Source organism: Carcharodon carcharias, chromosome 9, assembly GCF_017639515.1.
Source record: "Carcharodon carcharias isolate sCarCar2 chromosome 9, sCarCar2.pri, whole genome shotgun sequence".
NCBI lineage: Eukaryota > Metazoa > Chordata > Chondrichthyes > Lamniformes > Lamnidae > Carcharodon > Carcharodon carcharias.
In genome coordinates, this window is record NC_054475.1 from 3,808,058 (window position 1) to 3,824,429 (window position 16,372).

The following is a 16,372-nucleotide window of genomic DNA, read 5'->3' on the forward strand; positions in this document are numbered from 1 at the left end:
GGATGAGTGACAAACGCTGGCTTTGCCAGTGATACCAACATCCCAAGAAAGAATAAATGAATTTTGAAGGGCTAAAAAGAGTTGCAGGGCACTGGGGACAGAGCAGGGGTGTGGGACTAAAGAACTGGCACAGTCATGGTGGGCTGAATGGCCTTCTGTGCTGTACAATGAGTGGAATTAAGCTGTAGGGATTGGCTGTCTTGTGCTCGTGTGACTGCAAACTTTGTTAGCTTGTGAAGGTGTGTGGTGGGTTGATTGAGATGTGTTCATGCACCAACAACTTACTTGTATCGCACCTTTAATGTTCAAAAACATCCCAAGGAGCTTCACAGGAAAACTATAAAACAAAGTATGACACTGAGGCACACAAAGGAAATATTAGGTCAGGTGACCAAAAGCCTGGACAAAGAGGTAGGTTTTAGGGAGTGTCTTAAAGGAGAAAAGCAAGAGATGGAGAGGTGTAGAGAGGGAATTCCAGAGCTTATGACTAAAGCAGCTGAAGGCATGGCCACCAATGGTGGAGCAATTTAAAATCGGGGGTGCTCAAGATGCCAAAATTAGAGGGTGTGCAGATACCTTTGAGGAATGTGGTGCTGGAGAAGATTAGAGATAGGGAGGGTCAAGGCCATGGAGGGATTTGGGGGAGGGGAGGCGGGAATGAGAATTTTCAAACCAAGACTGGGAACCCAGTGAACACAGGGGTGACAGAGGAATGGGACTTGGGTGCAAGTTAAGACACAGGCAACAGCGGTTTGGATGATCCATGAGTTTATGGAAGGTGGAATGTGGGAGACCAGTGCCTTGGAATAGTGAAATCTGAAGGCAACAAAGAATGATTCTGATTGATTGTGTTGAGGTGGAGATGAGCTCCTAAGTGTGCTTCCCCAGAGAGTTGACTTAAACTGTGCACAAGTTTCCCCCGATTGGCTGATGGGAAGTATCATTGGCAGAGATTATGTGTAGGGTCTAAATTGAATGTGAGGTAGAGGATTTTTCACTAGCTGCAGTTTGTTTACTGGTTTTCTCCTTTGATGCCTTGGCCACAGGGAGAATAAAGAACACCCAGTCCATGATGGTAAAAAGTTCAGTCCTCTTAAGAAAGCTGTCAAATCCTGCAGTGATTCTTCACACAAGAACCAAGAAAGCACCACAGTTAAACCTTTAGCTGCCTGGAACTCTGAGCAGGGTGAGCGGACAATTTCTATTTTACTTGCTATTTCTTAAATCTGGCTCAGTTTGATTGTTTTCTGTTGTAACGTACTGAACAGTAATTATTTTCCAGTGATATCCACCGTGTGGCACCCTTGTCAGTGTGCAGAAGGTTGTTGGCTCAAGACCCATTCCAGAGACCTGAGCACAGAAGCTAGGCTGACGTTCTGGTGCTGCACTGTCAGAGGTGCCACCTTTCAGATGAGGAGTTAAGCCAAAGCCCCTTCTTCCCTTTCAGGTGGTTGTGAAGATCCCGTGGCATTATTTTGAAGAAGAGCTGGGGAATACTCCAGCGGTGCCCTGGCCAATATTTAATCTCCCTCATTAACATCAGTAAAACAGACTATCTGCTTATCACTTTGCAGTTTGTGGGATCTTGCTGTGCATAACTGCAATTGGAGACTGTAATGAGGTTAAATGTTCCCTGAAGTTTCATGGGAGTGCATTGGTGCATATAATGGAGCTTCGATCCACGTGTAAAGATTAAAGGCCGTTACATATTTACATATTTCTCAAGTTATTAATACTAAAACCCTCATGTCCTGTTTCGAGTCTCCACGTATTAAAACAGATCAAACTAGCGAAATCTTAAGTGCAATTAGGACTGAGCTGCTTAGATTGTGAGGTAATGATCGTCAGTTCCTGGGGCTGTGTGTAACCTCTGAGCTGCGGGGCAGGATTTACCAGCCCTGTCTGCTGTCGGGATCACTCGGTCCCGCTGAAAGCCGATGGACTTCTGACTGAGCAGCCGAATTTCCCTGTCACGCCACAAGGGGGCAGGAAAATCCCGGCCACAGTGTCCGCCCACCACCCCCCCCCCCCCCCACCCTTTGATGTAAACTTCAAACCTGTTCTAAGTCAGCAAGCAATGCTTAGATTTGCATTTGAATTCCTGTGTGTAACGTGCAGAACGACAACACGTGTTTGGAAGTGAGGACCACAGGTTGGAGTGTCGTGTGAGCTAACGGAGAATTTTGAGGTGAGCTTCCATTTGGTTCCATGATTAGCCCCATCTGTGCATTCTCAGCCCGAACCTATCCACCTCTCTCCGTGGATCAGCTTTTCCTCAGAGACTGTTTTCTTTCCTCCAGGGCTCTCAGCAGTTGGGCGTATCCCATTATAGAATGATGGAGTGTAAGGCCATTTTGTGAACAATAGTGGCGTTTGAACCCCGGGCACAATGATTTGCGAGTGAAAACAAATCAAATTAAAAAGGTGGAAAAGGGAAATGGTCCTGATGCTTGTCCATGGGCTGATGCTCTGTCGAAATTGGGTAACTTCGACCTTGACAGCTTTATGACCAATTGTATAGCCCCTGCCAACTTCTCTAGTAAAGATGCAAGTGAGGGATTGTAAAGATTTTGGAATATGGGCATCTTAACCATTCCTTGACCCTACAGGTATGGACACCGAATGCTTCGATTAGCAGCACGAGTTTGTTAAGCTCAATTAGCATACTCAAAACTGATATTTGACAATGGCTGTCGTGTAACAGTGAATTTCTGGCCCTTGCTCTCCAAAGTCACTGGGGCATCGTGTTCTGGATTATGTTCTGTATTCACGTCTTCTCTTGAGGTCGGCCAGCAATGTCTCAAAGTGTCCTTCTTTTATCCTGTCGGGAGACTCCTGTCCTGCCATATTAGGCTACAGTTGTCTATGGTCAGCATGAATGGGCCAAGATTACCTCATTAGTTGCCCATAATCATGGCCTGCGGCAACACATAAGCCTGTAAAGATGTTTCCTATTTTCCTCTTTTTGCAGACAACGTATCTGACATCAAACATTTTCTGCAATTTCACACTTGTGCAATTTCTACTAACACCATTGTTCTTAACATAGAAGAGATTGCTAGCATTTACTCAGACAAAGGTCAAGGTCCCTTAAGCCATACGTTAACAGGTAGAGATACATTTTGTCATGTTTGTATATTCTAAATATGAAAAGAATCAAAAGTTTTCAAAAAGGATATCACTTGCGTACAATCCAGGCTAGAAAATTCTGGCTTAGCTGTCTAATCCCACATCCCCTTCTACAACTGCTGGGCTGAGTACGAGTGCTACAACATGAGCAATGTTATAATTAAATCTTAGCATTTTGTGAATAACCTTAACCATCATGCTTTGCTGCTTAGCTTTTAACTATAGTTACCCATAAACAAGATTTGTGTAGTTATTGATCGAATCTGATTATTGTCACAAGACTATCATATTTTTCATCATATTATTGGGGGATATTGTAAAGTAGGCTTATGTGTGTGTGTGTGTGGATGATCCTGTTTGTGTGGCTGATTTAACTAAATTAGACTGATAGACTACAAGGTTGAAATTATCAAAAGAGTTAGGTGTGAAAGGGCATGTGAAATGCTAATGAGTGAACTAAGGTAAAGTCTTAGCAGAGATAAAAACAAAAAATTGCAGATGCTGGAAATCCAAAACAAGAACAGAAACAGAAAGACTTAGAAAAACTCAGCAGCTCTGGCAGCATCAGAAGAGGAGAGCACACCCCTCAGTTCTGTTGAAGGGTCATGAGGACTCGAAATGTCAACTGTGCTCTTCTCCGCTGATGCTGCCAGACCTGCTGAGTTTTTCCAGGTCTTTCTGTTTTTGTTTTTGTTAAAGTCTCAGCAGATAGGGTGTAAATGAATTTTGCATTTTAAGATAAGTGGAAAAGTGTTTGGTTTTCAAAGAGGCAGGATGTTTATAACGAACAAAATAAATAAGGCAGGTTATTATGTTGATTTTTCCCAAAAGTGCTGGCCATAATGATAACATAAAAGGTTTTTATATTATGGGAAGAATAAATTCCAAAGACGTGGGAACAATGTGAGTTACAAATCAAAGGAGGAAAATACAATTAAAGAAGGATTGGAAGGCTATGGGTCTGTGGCCATGTAAGAGCTGGAAGATGCACTATGTGAAACAAACTTGGGAGGGAGTGTGGTGGGAGAGCTTCTCGCCACTTTGCAGAAGTTTGCTGTTCCAGTAACCAGTAAATTGTGTTTAAAAACCTTTGGGATTCCACTGTCGAGGGGGTGTTTGTGCTAACCTTGCTGGATGGCCTCTGTAACTTTAAAACCTATTTTGGACTGTTGCCTTAAAAGGGGTGTGTAGGTGGGAGTCTGGTTAACTAGGAAGTTTGTGGATTGCTATAATAAATAACCGTGTAATTGTAATCTTGTGTATGTTTTTTTTGTTAATAAATGTTTTAATTTGATTTTTAAAACCTGTTAGTTGTCTCATTACTTCTGAATTCAGTGTGCAAACCTTCTAGTAATAAATACAAATTGCAAAACTGGTTATGACTTGGCAGGTGATGTGTGTCAGGCAGACCAAATCCATAAGGGAAACTTGGCTACGCTATCACAACGGTTTTGCAATTTGTATTTATTACGAGAAGATTTGTGCACTGAATTCAGAAGTTATGAGACCACTAACACCCTTTAGAGATTCTAGAAATTAATTTAAAACTTTTATTTAAAAAATGGGGGCAGATTCAATTGAGGCATTCAAGACGGAATTGGGTTATTATCTGAAAAGGAAGAATGTGCAGGGCTACGGGGAGAAGTCAGGGGAGAGGCACTAGGTGCATTTCTCATTCAGAGATCCAGCACAGCCGTGGCCTCCTTCTGCGCTGTAACAGTTCTGATTGAGCGCTCCTGGAAGGGGGGTGGGTGGGGGGGTGGTGTTTGGCTGGTGGGGGGAAGAGAACATGTCACGTTCGCTAAATGGAAATCACTTATGTCAATTTCTCAGCATGTTGGTGGGTTTTCATTGCACGTTATGACAAGCAGTGGACCAAATAAGATGAGAAATCTTCTGAAGCAACAAACAAATAAATAAGTAGAATGGACCTATCTCTAAGTGAATTCTATGTGAGGTCTTTACAACTGAGCATGTGTAAACCTGCAGTCAATTGTTCTTGACAATGCAGTTTATTGATGCCAACCAGAAAATGGTAGTCTACCCGTTGTTGAGCAACAACGTCAAAAGTAGCTCAGAGAAAGCTGATATCTCAAAAGAGGTTCTGAATATAAACCTATGACATGTGAAGATAAGGAACTAGATTGAGAGTGCAGTGGGACAACAGCTTGTCATAACAGTAGCTGCCGGATACAAAGCATTCCATTGTTTCATTGCAGGACCAGGGCTATCGGAAACCAATGGCTGATTTTGAAGTTCTTCTGCATGACGTTTGGACACATCAGAAAATAGGTTAAATTAACAGCCTGATTGGTTCCAACCCTGCACCCCCCCCCTCAGTTTGTCTGGTTAAGACGGGCTCCAGTCTCGCCTGCTGAATGATCTGAGTGGTTTACACTATGACAGTTTCGATTGCAAGTGAAAGGAATTAATTTTACTTATGATAAGCGGATGATAGACTGAAACATTGCCTGTCAACTTAAAAAGCTGATGGTTGACGAGGCTGGTAGTGAAATCTACTCCATAATGTGGGACAGTTAGATTATATAACAGTGGCAGTAAAGACTGTTGCAATGTTAGCATTAATGCAACATGTGGGAGGCTTAAAACACTGACTACTACAGTAATGTGCTACTCAGCTGTATAGTTAATGATGCTGTGTTTCCTTGGTTTGTTCCTGACATCAAGTGCAATCAGAGGCATTAAAACCTTTCTCCCAGGATGTTGCGAGTTATCCCTGGCAGCATGCCAGTGGTCCGCTCGTGCCAGACCTGTCATTTTGGTTCCACCATTAGGGAAGCTAAGCTTCCAGTCACTCATGGAGAATACTAATGCCCATTCATTGTTGCTGTCCTCCCCTGACCTTACCTTACCTTGATAAGAACATGATTCTGGGCAAACAGCAAAGTTACAGATGTAGCTGAGCAACTGTGCCTATCTTGCACATCTGGAGCTGCTCTGTTTTTGATTTAAGAATGGCTCTCTCCCAATACCGCTCAAAACCCTCACTTCCTTTGCCCATCTCCACTGATTCCTGTACCTTGTCACACCTTCATCTTCATATCTCTTACAGACTGTTGCATCCACTCTCCATTGTCTTCAGACACCCTTTCATAACTAACACTTGCTTTTTTCTTGCCACTCTAGTCTAACCGTGGATCCCAGTCCCCTCTCCCTTTTGTTCCACCATTTGTAGAGAAGCCTTTGCACGCTAGGATTTTTGTTTCCTAATCCCTCTGCCCCCACTTCTGCTTTTCCCCTCCTCACAAATCCCCATCAAAGCATACCACTCTGTCCCATACCTTAACTCTCTCTCACTCCCAACTCGGTGTCCATCACTTCCCCTGTAAAGTGCAATGGGGTGTTTAGTTGCGTGAATGGTTCTGTGTAAAAATCAATTACTGTGCCGTGGAGTGACATGCTTGTCGAATAGCTGGACGCATAATTTGTCCAAATTATCTGCTTCCAGCCACTTCTCAGCTGCTCGATCCAAATGTGTTGCCAAAAGATTCTTCTACACTGCCAAGTTCATCGCTATCAAAGAAGGTAAGGAAAGCTGGTTCCAACACCCTGGAGGTTGATGTTATCTCATTGAAAGGTTTTTCTGTGAAACCCAGCAGGCTGATGTTGTGGAGCTTTACTTGTGTAGTAGGTACTATCTACTGATGAGAGAGAGGAAAGGGAGCCCTTGTCACGGCCATTGGTCATTACTCTGGTCTCCCAGTTTTTCTCTGGGAAGGGTATTTGTTGCCCAGCATTCGTAGTTTGCAAATTCTGACTGTTGCTCATGAATTAACATGGAAGGCGGAAGAAGGTTTGAGAGTTATTCCAGCCACATTTGATTTGGATTACTTGTGGCACAGTAGGTGTGATGAAAGGCAAGGTCTGAAGGAGAAGCTACTAAAGGAGGGGCCCTGGGTGAGCACTTAAGGGAGACATGGGGGGAAATAAGGGACTTGGCCGGAACTCATGAGTGTGTAAAGAGGCTGCGATGTTTAGTTTTTAATATTACAAAACCTGAAGAGGTGCCAGTCTAACACCTAAAGGGCATCCAAATCTAAAGAGTGCGTGACTGCAACTGATTGCACTCTGCTTGTGTAACTTCTCTTCACACCAAGCTTAATAAAGACAAAACAAGAAAACACTTGGCGTCTAAAACTCAGTCTGAATTAAACATCATAATTAATGAGTAATTCCAACAGTCCTGCCCCCTTTTGTGAAGCTCTGAAACTGAGATTAGAAATAAGAGCTGCAAGCATTCCGACTGTTTATGGCCGATCTTGGTCTTTCCTTCCCCCCCCACAACAAAATAAAGTCTTTTACTGTCTCATCCACCGTTGTTTTGTCTCTGTTCTCCCTTTTCTAGAGTACGGACAACTGGCACCTTCTGATATCTTCTCCATAATTCATTTGTAACAACAGCTTGCATTTATATAGTGTCTTATACTGTAGTAAAACATCCCAAGGCGTTTCACAGGAACATTATCAAACAAAATTTGACACTGAGTCACTTTGTGATATTGGGGTATGTGAAGAGGTAAATTTTTAGGAGCATCTTAAAGGAGCTAAGAGAGACAGAGAGAGGCTCAGGGAGGGAATTCCAGAGCTTGAGGCTCAAACAGCCGCAGGCACGGCCACCTATGGTGCAGGACTTAAAAATGGGGATGTGGCAGAGGGCAGAATTGGAGGAGAGCAGAGCTCTACCAGCCAGCCAGGAGCTTAACCTAGAAAAGATCACCCACATTTCAGCCCAATTCCGTTCTTGTTTGCTGTTCACGGACACACCCTCCCAGCGATCGCAGCTGGCTGGTGATCAGAACAGGAACCCCAACAGAACTTTGCCCTGCCTGATCCAGATGCCACCCCCCCCCCCCCCCCCCCCCCCCAAAAACAACCCCAATGGGGCAGGGCTAGAGTGCAATTGACACCAAAGCACCTTTACTGTGGTCTGAGTTATGGCAGAAAGGAGAAGCGGGGTGGGGGTCGTGGGGGGGGCGGGGGGACAGAATGTAGCATCCCACCAGTAGCTTTAATCTGCCTTTTAGATTGACCTATTGTACTTCTCCAGCTCTGTTTTGTTTAACTCACAAGTTCTTCTTTCCTGTCTTCAGGAAGAAAAATCAGAAACTCGGGTGAAAAAGATTCTGCCACAGTCCATGGAGAAAAAGGCTCAGGGAACAAGTTTTACTGCACAAGTCCCTGTCCGACTTACCCCAAGGGTAGGTTGAACAGTTGGGCTTTAATGAAATTGTTTTTGATAACGGAATCAGTAGCTTGCACAAAAGTGAAGGAGGTTAACAATTGCCAAAATATTGTACCAGGGAAGACGTATGTACATCTACTCTGGCTCTTCATTGTGTAACCAGCTGTGGCTCAGTGGGTACACTTGCCCCTGTGTCAGAAGGCTCTGGGTTCAAGTCCTACTCCAGAGACTTGAGGTTCATCAGGCATCCCCTTGCGTTGGTAGGTCAAGGTACAACACACTGAGAGCCTGTGGCACATTTCAGTTATATAGGGAGACCAGAGAAGCTGAGAATCTCTCCTTGCAGGAGGTTATGGGAGATTTCATAGAAGGTCTTATGAGGGGGTTTTGAGAAGAGTACTAAAGAGAAACACTTCACCAACAGGAGGCTTCACAACCAGAGGACTTGAACCCAGAGCCTTCAGCACAAAAATCTAGGCTGACGTTCCACTGCAGTACTGTGGGAGTGCTGCACTGTTGGAGCTGCCATCTTTTGAACGAGATGTTAAGCCACGGCTCCGACTGCCCTCTTGGATTGGACAGAAAAGTTCCCGTGACAGAGAGCTTTCCTGAGTGCTCTGGTCAATGTTTATTCTTCAACCAACATCACTCAAAGCAAATGATCAGCTCATTATCCTATTGCTGTCTGGGAGCTTGCTGTGCACAATTTGGCTGCTGTTTCTCCTTCATTAAAATTGCGGCTACATTTCCAAAGTGCTCAATTAGCTTTGAAGTGCCTGGGGACAACTTGAGGTTGTGGAAGGCGTGGTAAAAATGAAAGTTATTAAAAGTATTAATATGTCTGCTTGTAAAAACCTGGAATAATGCAGCACTAAGCCACACTCTTGCTGATGTAAGTTTCTACCTCAAGATGTGGGCTGCCGTCCAGGAGTTGCCTTATGTCGCAAATCTTCACATGTAGATGTTGAAAGAAGGTGTTGTGCTGTCTTGAGGACACCATAATCCTGGTTGATCTCCCAGACCCAGAGACTCTTCGTGACTTTTCACCTGCTGCCCTGGCTGTGGTTAACTAAGGCTTGAAGCTGATCTTTGTGGGCCATATGAATCATAGAATTCTGCAGTGCAGAAGGAGGCCATTCAGCCCATCACACCTGTGCCGGCTCTTTGAAAGAGCAATCCAATTAGTCCCACTCTCCTAGTCTTGTAAATTTCTCCTTTTCAAGTATTCATTCATGAAAAAAAAATTCTATCCCCCCCCTCTGGTTCTTTTGCCAAATCTCTTAAATTTGTCCTCTGGTTGTGAAGCCTCCTGTTGGTGGAGTATTTCTCCTTATTACTCTTCTCAAAACCCCCTCATAAGACCTTCTATGAAATCTCCCCATAACCTCCTGCAGGGAGAGATTCTCAGCTTCTCTGGGCCTCCCTATATAACTGAAACGTGCCACAGGCTCACAGTGTGTTGTACTTTGACCTACCACCGCAAGGGGACGCCTGATGAACCTGCTGGTTTTTGTACTCTTGTTTCTGCAATACTGCAATTTTGCCATTGGGTGGCAGTAAAGGCACTTGGAGCCCATAGGTGCCACCCAGCAGTTTGAATCCAGTGTTGAAGTATTTAGATAAGCTGAGTTTTGGTGGTGGGTTAGTTTTGTTGCTGACTTTTTTTTTAATGGGGGTCATTAACCCGTTTGCTTTAAAGCAGATGCATTATACAGAAAATCTCTTTGCCATCTGGCGTGCTCTGGGAATGGGAGGCGCTGGTTAAACATAAACGTATGTAAACTAAGATGTCAGACGAGTTCCGTACTTTGACCCAATCAGAGAGCTGCTGGGTGATCTCGCGGTGATGGGGGTGTTGGGCTCTCGCGAGAGGTGTAGGGAGCGCGCGAGTCTAGTGAGTGGTGCCGAGGGAATGTGGTGCTGTAGAACAGTGAGAGACTGAGACCGGAGCAAAGGCAAAACACCCCTCACAAGTCCTCGTGATTTTGACAATTATTAGCGATGGTGTACGAGTGCGACTGAGAGGGAGCAGTGACTATAACCACTCAGCAACAATTGTTAGTGCCGGGGATGAGGGACACCTCCAGCCCAAAAAAATTCTGGTTGCTTAGAGTGCACCGACTGGTATGTTGCCGGGTAACTGAAATTTTACTGTACTAGTTCACTTAAGAGATTTGTGTGAAAACATTCCAGCTGTGTGTGATGAGGAGAGATTAATCCTGGTAGATTTGAACAGCCATGCTTTATTCTTGAGGTATTCTAACCAAGGTAGGGGAATATGAGGTGGGCATGGGGGTGGGAAGGTGCAAGAGATGTGGCATTTTATTAAACGAGCCAGTAATTACAATTTGGAATGGGAGGGCAGTGGAATCATATTCAATGGCAATTTTTAAAAGGGAATTGGAAAAATTCTTGAAAAGGAAAACCTTGCCTTCCTTCACTGTTTCCCATATATTGATATAAACTGACTCTTTTACCCATTTCTTCTCTGTTCTGCTGAGAGATCTGAACACCTGGATCTAAGTCGTGTAAGAACACTTAGCAACAAAATTTTCTGCTGCCTTGAAGGTGATGTTGGGAAAACAGGGGAATGGGTCTAACTGGCTAGTTGTCTCAAAGAGCTGGCGAAGGTGTGATTGGGTGAATGGCCTCCTTCAGTACTGCGTTATTCTATGATTTTGTAACCTCAGGAACCCTGAGAACTGATCAAATCTACTCTCAGCACCTCTGGCCCCGCTAATTATCTGTCCTCTCCTGAGCCCTTGGAAGCACTCGTCAATGTACAGTTCAGAAGGCAGCTGTATATCATCATCCTACCCACCCTTCCATGTGGCTACTGTTGTCACAGGCCTTGATAGCGATTGCTGGCAGACTGTTGGACTCTTAGAGGCATCACAGCCCAAACCCAAACCTGTGTTACCAGTTGTGCACATACAGCAAGCGACCAGGAGCAGAAAACCTGCCTCATTATCTCCGCCTCAATCCATCACAGTCCTCAGGCCACTCGGTCTGTGTGACTTGAGTTGTTGACGTTGCTTGTCATTCGTTGGGGTCTATATTCTTTCAGGATGAAGAAAGGATCCAGTTGAAGTGGAATCCCACAGGTAGAGCCGTTCTTGTATATGAGAGCCAGCCAGCTCCAGAGCAACGTTTGCACGAGGTGTACAATTGGCCTGCTCGCTGATCAGATCCACACCCACAGCTGATGGTTCCCTTTTACTGGCAATAATTGGATCTAATTAAAAGCAAACAGGAGCGCCTGAGGCAACTTTGAATCCCCTAACTGCTATCGTAGCAAATGTGATTTAATTTTTGAATTAGTGAATACAGGAAATATTATTTGAAAAGTAAAAGCCTGTAAATTCCAGTTGGCCATAATAGCAGATGAATGTGAATAGGTTCAAGTGACCTTCCCCTGTATACTACTTCTAACATTGGTGTTAACGAGTTTATTTTAAATGGATTAATTCCTCTGTTATATTCGTGGACAGAGGGCTGTCATAGAATCAAAGAAAACTGAGGTGATTTGGCCCATCATGTCTATAGCGGTTCCTCAAATGACCATCATGCTTTGTCCCACATTCCCACTACTTCTCCATAATGTTCATTCATTCTGAAGCCAGATGGTGAGGTAGGAAACTAGCTGCCAATCTTTTACTTAATACTAGATCTATTTACAGAATGTAGCATTACAAATATCATCCTCCTCCCTAACCAACACTCAGTGTCCCAGAAGTCTCTTTGTACTCTTTTTCTAAACCAATAAAAGCTTATTAACTAATTAGCAAATTGACTGCCCCTTAAGGCAGCAAGTCAGGCTTGGCCTAAATAGCCAAGTGGTTATGGTACTGGGTTTGTAACCCCAAGATCAAGAATTCAAATCTCACAATGGCAAACTATGGAACAATGTGACTTCATCTGAAACAGATGGAAACAGGTTTGTACTCGAAAGAGTATCAAGAGTTCAAATCTCACAATGGCAAACTATGAAAAACAATGAACATAAGTTTACTCAGCATCCAGTCACAAATTGCAATTCCTTTATGCTTGGCCTAAATAGCCAAGTGGTTATGGTACTGGGTTTATAACCCTAAGATCAAGAGTTCAAATCTCACAATGGCAAACTATGAAACAATGTAACTTCATCTGAAACAGATGGAAACAGGTTTACTCAAAAGAGTATCAAGAGTTCAAATCTCACAATGGCAAACTATGAAACAATGTAACTTCATCTGAAACAGATGGAAACAGGTTTACTCAAAAGAGTATCAAGAGTTCAAAATTTAAAAGATTTAAAAGATTATCAAGAGTTCAAATCTCACAATGGCAAACTATGAAACAATGTAACTTCATCTGAATAGAAAATTAAGGCAGCAAGTCTCTCTTTATATGTGCTCAAGGCACTTAATCAATCGATGCTCTCCACCTGTATATCCCTAACCTTAATAATATAATTAACATGCCGTTAACACCTAACCTTGTAAGTTCCTCACCCTCAAGCAACTGTCCAACTCCCTTTTAAAATTATTTATGGAGTCCATTTCCACCACTTGTACAGACACAGCTTTCCAGTTCCTGAGAGCTGATTGTGAACCTTTCTCCTCCCCGGCTCTCTAAATCTTGGTTTGCTGGCAAGAGTTTTAGGATGCCCTGAGGCTGTGGAAGGTGCTATATAAATTCAAATCCTTCCTTCCTTTCTATGACACTGGTCACTTTTTAACATTTATATGTGGTGAAAATGACCAGAGTTTTGGAAAAGGGGCTTGCTGCTGTCCTTACTGCACCTCACTCGTCTTATGGAGACCGGGTACTGGACGGTTGTTTAAGCAACGCAAGATTTGAGGCGGTCAGTGGGTTTAATTGGATGGCTCATTTGCAATGGAGTGACTGGCCTCTCTCTGTGCTGTCACTGTGTAGATGTCAGTTAAGGAGAGGAACAGGGCACACCATGCTCAGTGCTGCGATCAACTGGACAAATTAAATGCAGTTGGTAATGGGTGCCAAATGAGATGCAACTTTGTGCAGTAGGTTTACATTGGAGCAGTCAAGGATGAGAAAAGGCCACTTGTCTCATTGAAACTTGTCCTCTAGTACCCTAATTCACCCACCCATGGAAACTGCTATATTATGAGTGGCCCTGGTGTCCCTACTACTTTGCCTGGAAGATTATTCCAAATATTTGTCACCCTTTAAGTAACCACTACCTACTCTAGGGCTAGGGTTGCCCCCCGCCCCCCCCCCCCGACCATTTTCAATATTTTTTATATCTGGTAAAGAGAAGTTCAAAGAAAATGACAAAAACATTTGAGCTTTTTTAATGTCCTGATGACCTTTCTCCAGGGTTGCACATGGCTGTGTCCTGGAGATTGATCCTCAATTCCTGTAGACTCCAGGCCAGTCCTGGAGGGTTGGATCGAGGGCCTGGATTGACACTGCTCGTATCCATTTTGGTTCATATCCTCACAGCTGGAAAGGTGATGACTGGAACTTGCTGCCTACAAGGCTGGTGGCAGTGGTAAGGGCCAATGATTTCAAAAAGAAATTAGGTGAACAGGCAACAGAAATAAATTTACAGGGCTGCAGAGTTCGAGCGGGGCAATGGGACATGGAGAGCTAGCATTGACTTGTTGGGCTGAATGGCTGTCTTCTGTGTTGTTATGTCTCTGACTTTTTAAAAAAAAGACCCTTGGATTGAATCAAACCCAATTTTTGACTCACTTTGAAATATGCACAGTGGTGACGAACCCTGAGCCCTCATGTTTGTTCCTTCTGTAGATTGATGGAGTTGGTCGAACATCAGGAAGTTTCATTGCCCTGCGGAATGATCCTTTGACGAACGCACCCATCGTGAAGAGTAAATCGATTGACCCTAGGTCTTCTGAGCCAGCCGTGAAAAAGCAAAAAACACAACAGGTGAACAGTCATTTAAAGGTTGGAGCTGATAATTATCGGCAGACCCCGTTTGGTTAGATTGCATTCTCTGTTTTGTTTTCGCTCCTTGGCACCAATGTTTCTCCTCTTGCCTTTCTCTCCTGCTGCCTCTGGTGAGCTGCCATTCCATCGCAGAGTGTAACGATTGTTGGTAAGTTCCCAACTCTTGAGAGTGACCCAGAAATAAAGGTTAAGATTTTAAAATTTGTAACCAAGGGTCGAAACGAGTTAAACCGCAAACCTTTCAAAATGCTCCCCTGCTGTAGTTGGCGATTTTATTTGAATGACTGCAGCATCTAAAAATATTTCGAATCAGGCTGCAATCCACACTTTTTAGTCGCGGTACATGCTGCATCCCAAACACCACGGAACTGTTAGTGACTCATATCTCACTAACCAAACCACTAGTGTCCAGGCTTTTAGCACTAGTTCCCCACATCACCTCATCTTAACATTTCAACATCTGACACACTGTAGGTTGTGTTTAATAAATTTAGGGGATATTTTTGTTCTGTTTTTAATGGACTTTAAAAAGACAATTTCTCCAATTTTTTTCTCCCATCCGTAGCTGAAGGCCTCGCCTTCCCATTTAGGGTAGGTTGGCACAGGCCACAGCATCTCGAAGGGCTGAATGGCCTACTCCTGCTCCTATTTTCTATGTTTCTATCACTCAGCATGTCGCAAAGGCCCTTATTCACCTGGGAGCCGAGAAAATGGAAGTTGGCTGGTAGTTTGACTGGGGGAGGAGGGGGCGTATGGCTTAACGATTTCAGTTTCCACCTCACGTGGTACCAGGGATGAGGGGGCTTCAGTTAAGTGGAGGGGCAAGAGAAACTAGGATTGCTGTGCTTAGAGCAGGTAAGGCCAAGGAGAGATTTAATAAAGGCTTACAAGATTCTGAGGGCTTCTGATAGAGTAAAATGCGGAGAAACTGTTCCTGCTGGCAGGAAGGGTTGGCAGACAAAGGGCACGGATTTAAAGTAATTGGCAAAGGAACCGGAGGGCAGATAATATTTTTTTACACAGCGAGTTGTTAGGGTCTGAAATTTACTGCTTTAAAGGGTGGTGGGAGCCCATTCAATCATAACTTTCAAAAGAGGAATTGAATAAAAAAGGAAGCACTTGTATGTCTGTGAGGAATGATCAGGGAAGCAGTAATTGGATAGCCCTTTCAAAGAGCTGGCACAGCTACAATGGGCTGAATGGCCTCCTGTGCTCTGTTTCTATGACAGCTTACACCTGGCCATTTCCCAGTTGGTATCGCTGGATAATGACTGAGACCTGGAAACCCATGCCCAATTTCCTGCTCCCCAATCTAGACCTTGACGCTGAGCACAACTGTACGGTTCCTATTGCTCCCCCTCCCTCAAGAAGAGACTCCACAAACTGGTTGGGGGGGAGGGGAGGTTTTAGGGCAGGAATGTTTTATTCCCCCTGATTCAGCTGCCTTAACCAGTCACTAGGGGGAGCCACAGTTCAAGTATTTCAAAAGCGTTTCACCAGTTGTGCTGAAAAACTAAACTGGGAGAAATTGGAGACTTACCACTTGGTGCAGCAGAAGATTGTTCACGACCCCCTTTATGATCAAATCGAAATGCTCCTGAAACCCACAGACGCTGATCCCCTCAGCGAGGGTGAACCTTAACCTATACCTGTCCGTGGTTTGTTTCGGCTGCAAAACCTGACATTCCAACGCAACCAGCCCAGGAGATGCCAATGGATGTCACATCTGAGAGAGCAGAGAAACCCAGCAGAGGCTTCTATGGGAATGACCTCCTTGCTGTAAAGTGGTGGCCAGTTCACCCTAATCAACAGACAAACCCAGTTTCTAGCAAGTTTAGAACAAAGCTACCTGGAGTCTTGTTTTGTCTAGCGGTGTTTCTCACTCCAAACAAAGATATCCTGTTCCTTAAGTTGCCCTCTGCTTCCTGATAATGTTTTTGAGGGGAAGCTAGACAAGCGCATGAGGGTGAAAGGAATAGAAGGATTTGCCGATAAGGTTGGATGAAGAGGGGTTCGAGGGGACTCGTGTGTGGAGCATGCACGCCAGCATAGATCATTTAGGCCAAATAGCTTGTGTTGTAGACTCGATGAAATTCTTTGTGGGGA

General features: G+C 44.1%; 1 protein-coding gene across 8 annotated transcripts in view; it reads left to right on the forward strand.

Moving 5' to 3' along the window:
* Nucleotides 1-16,372, forward strand: part of LOC121282233 — a 67,804-nt gene that overhangs the window by 30,986 nt on the left and 20,446 nt on the right. For all 8 annotated transcript variants that reach the window (XM_041195840.1, XM_041195839.1, XM_041195838.1 and 5 more), the window contains 4 exons: nt 1,047-1,186; nt 6,599-6,675; nt 8,241-8,348; nt 14,108-14,245. In XM_041195840.1, the coding sequence (XP_041051774.1) occupies nt 1,047-1,186; nt 6,599-6,675; nt 8,241-8,348; nt 14,108-14,245 (463 nt within the window). The remainder of the gene's footprint in view (nt 1-1,046; nt 1,187-6,598; nt 6,676-8,240; nt 8,349-14,107; nt 14,246-16,372) is intronic.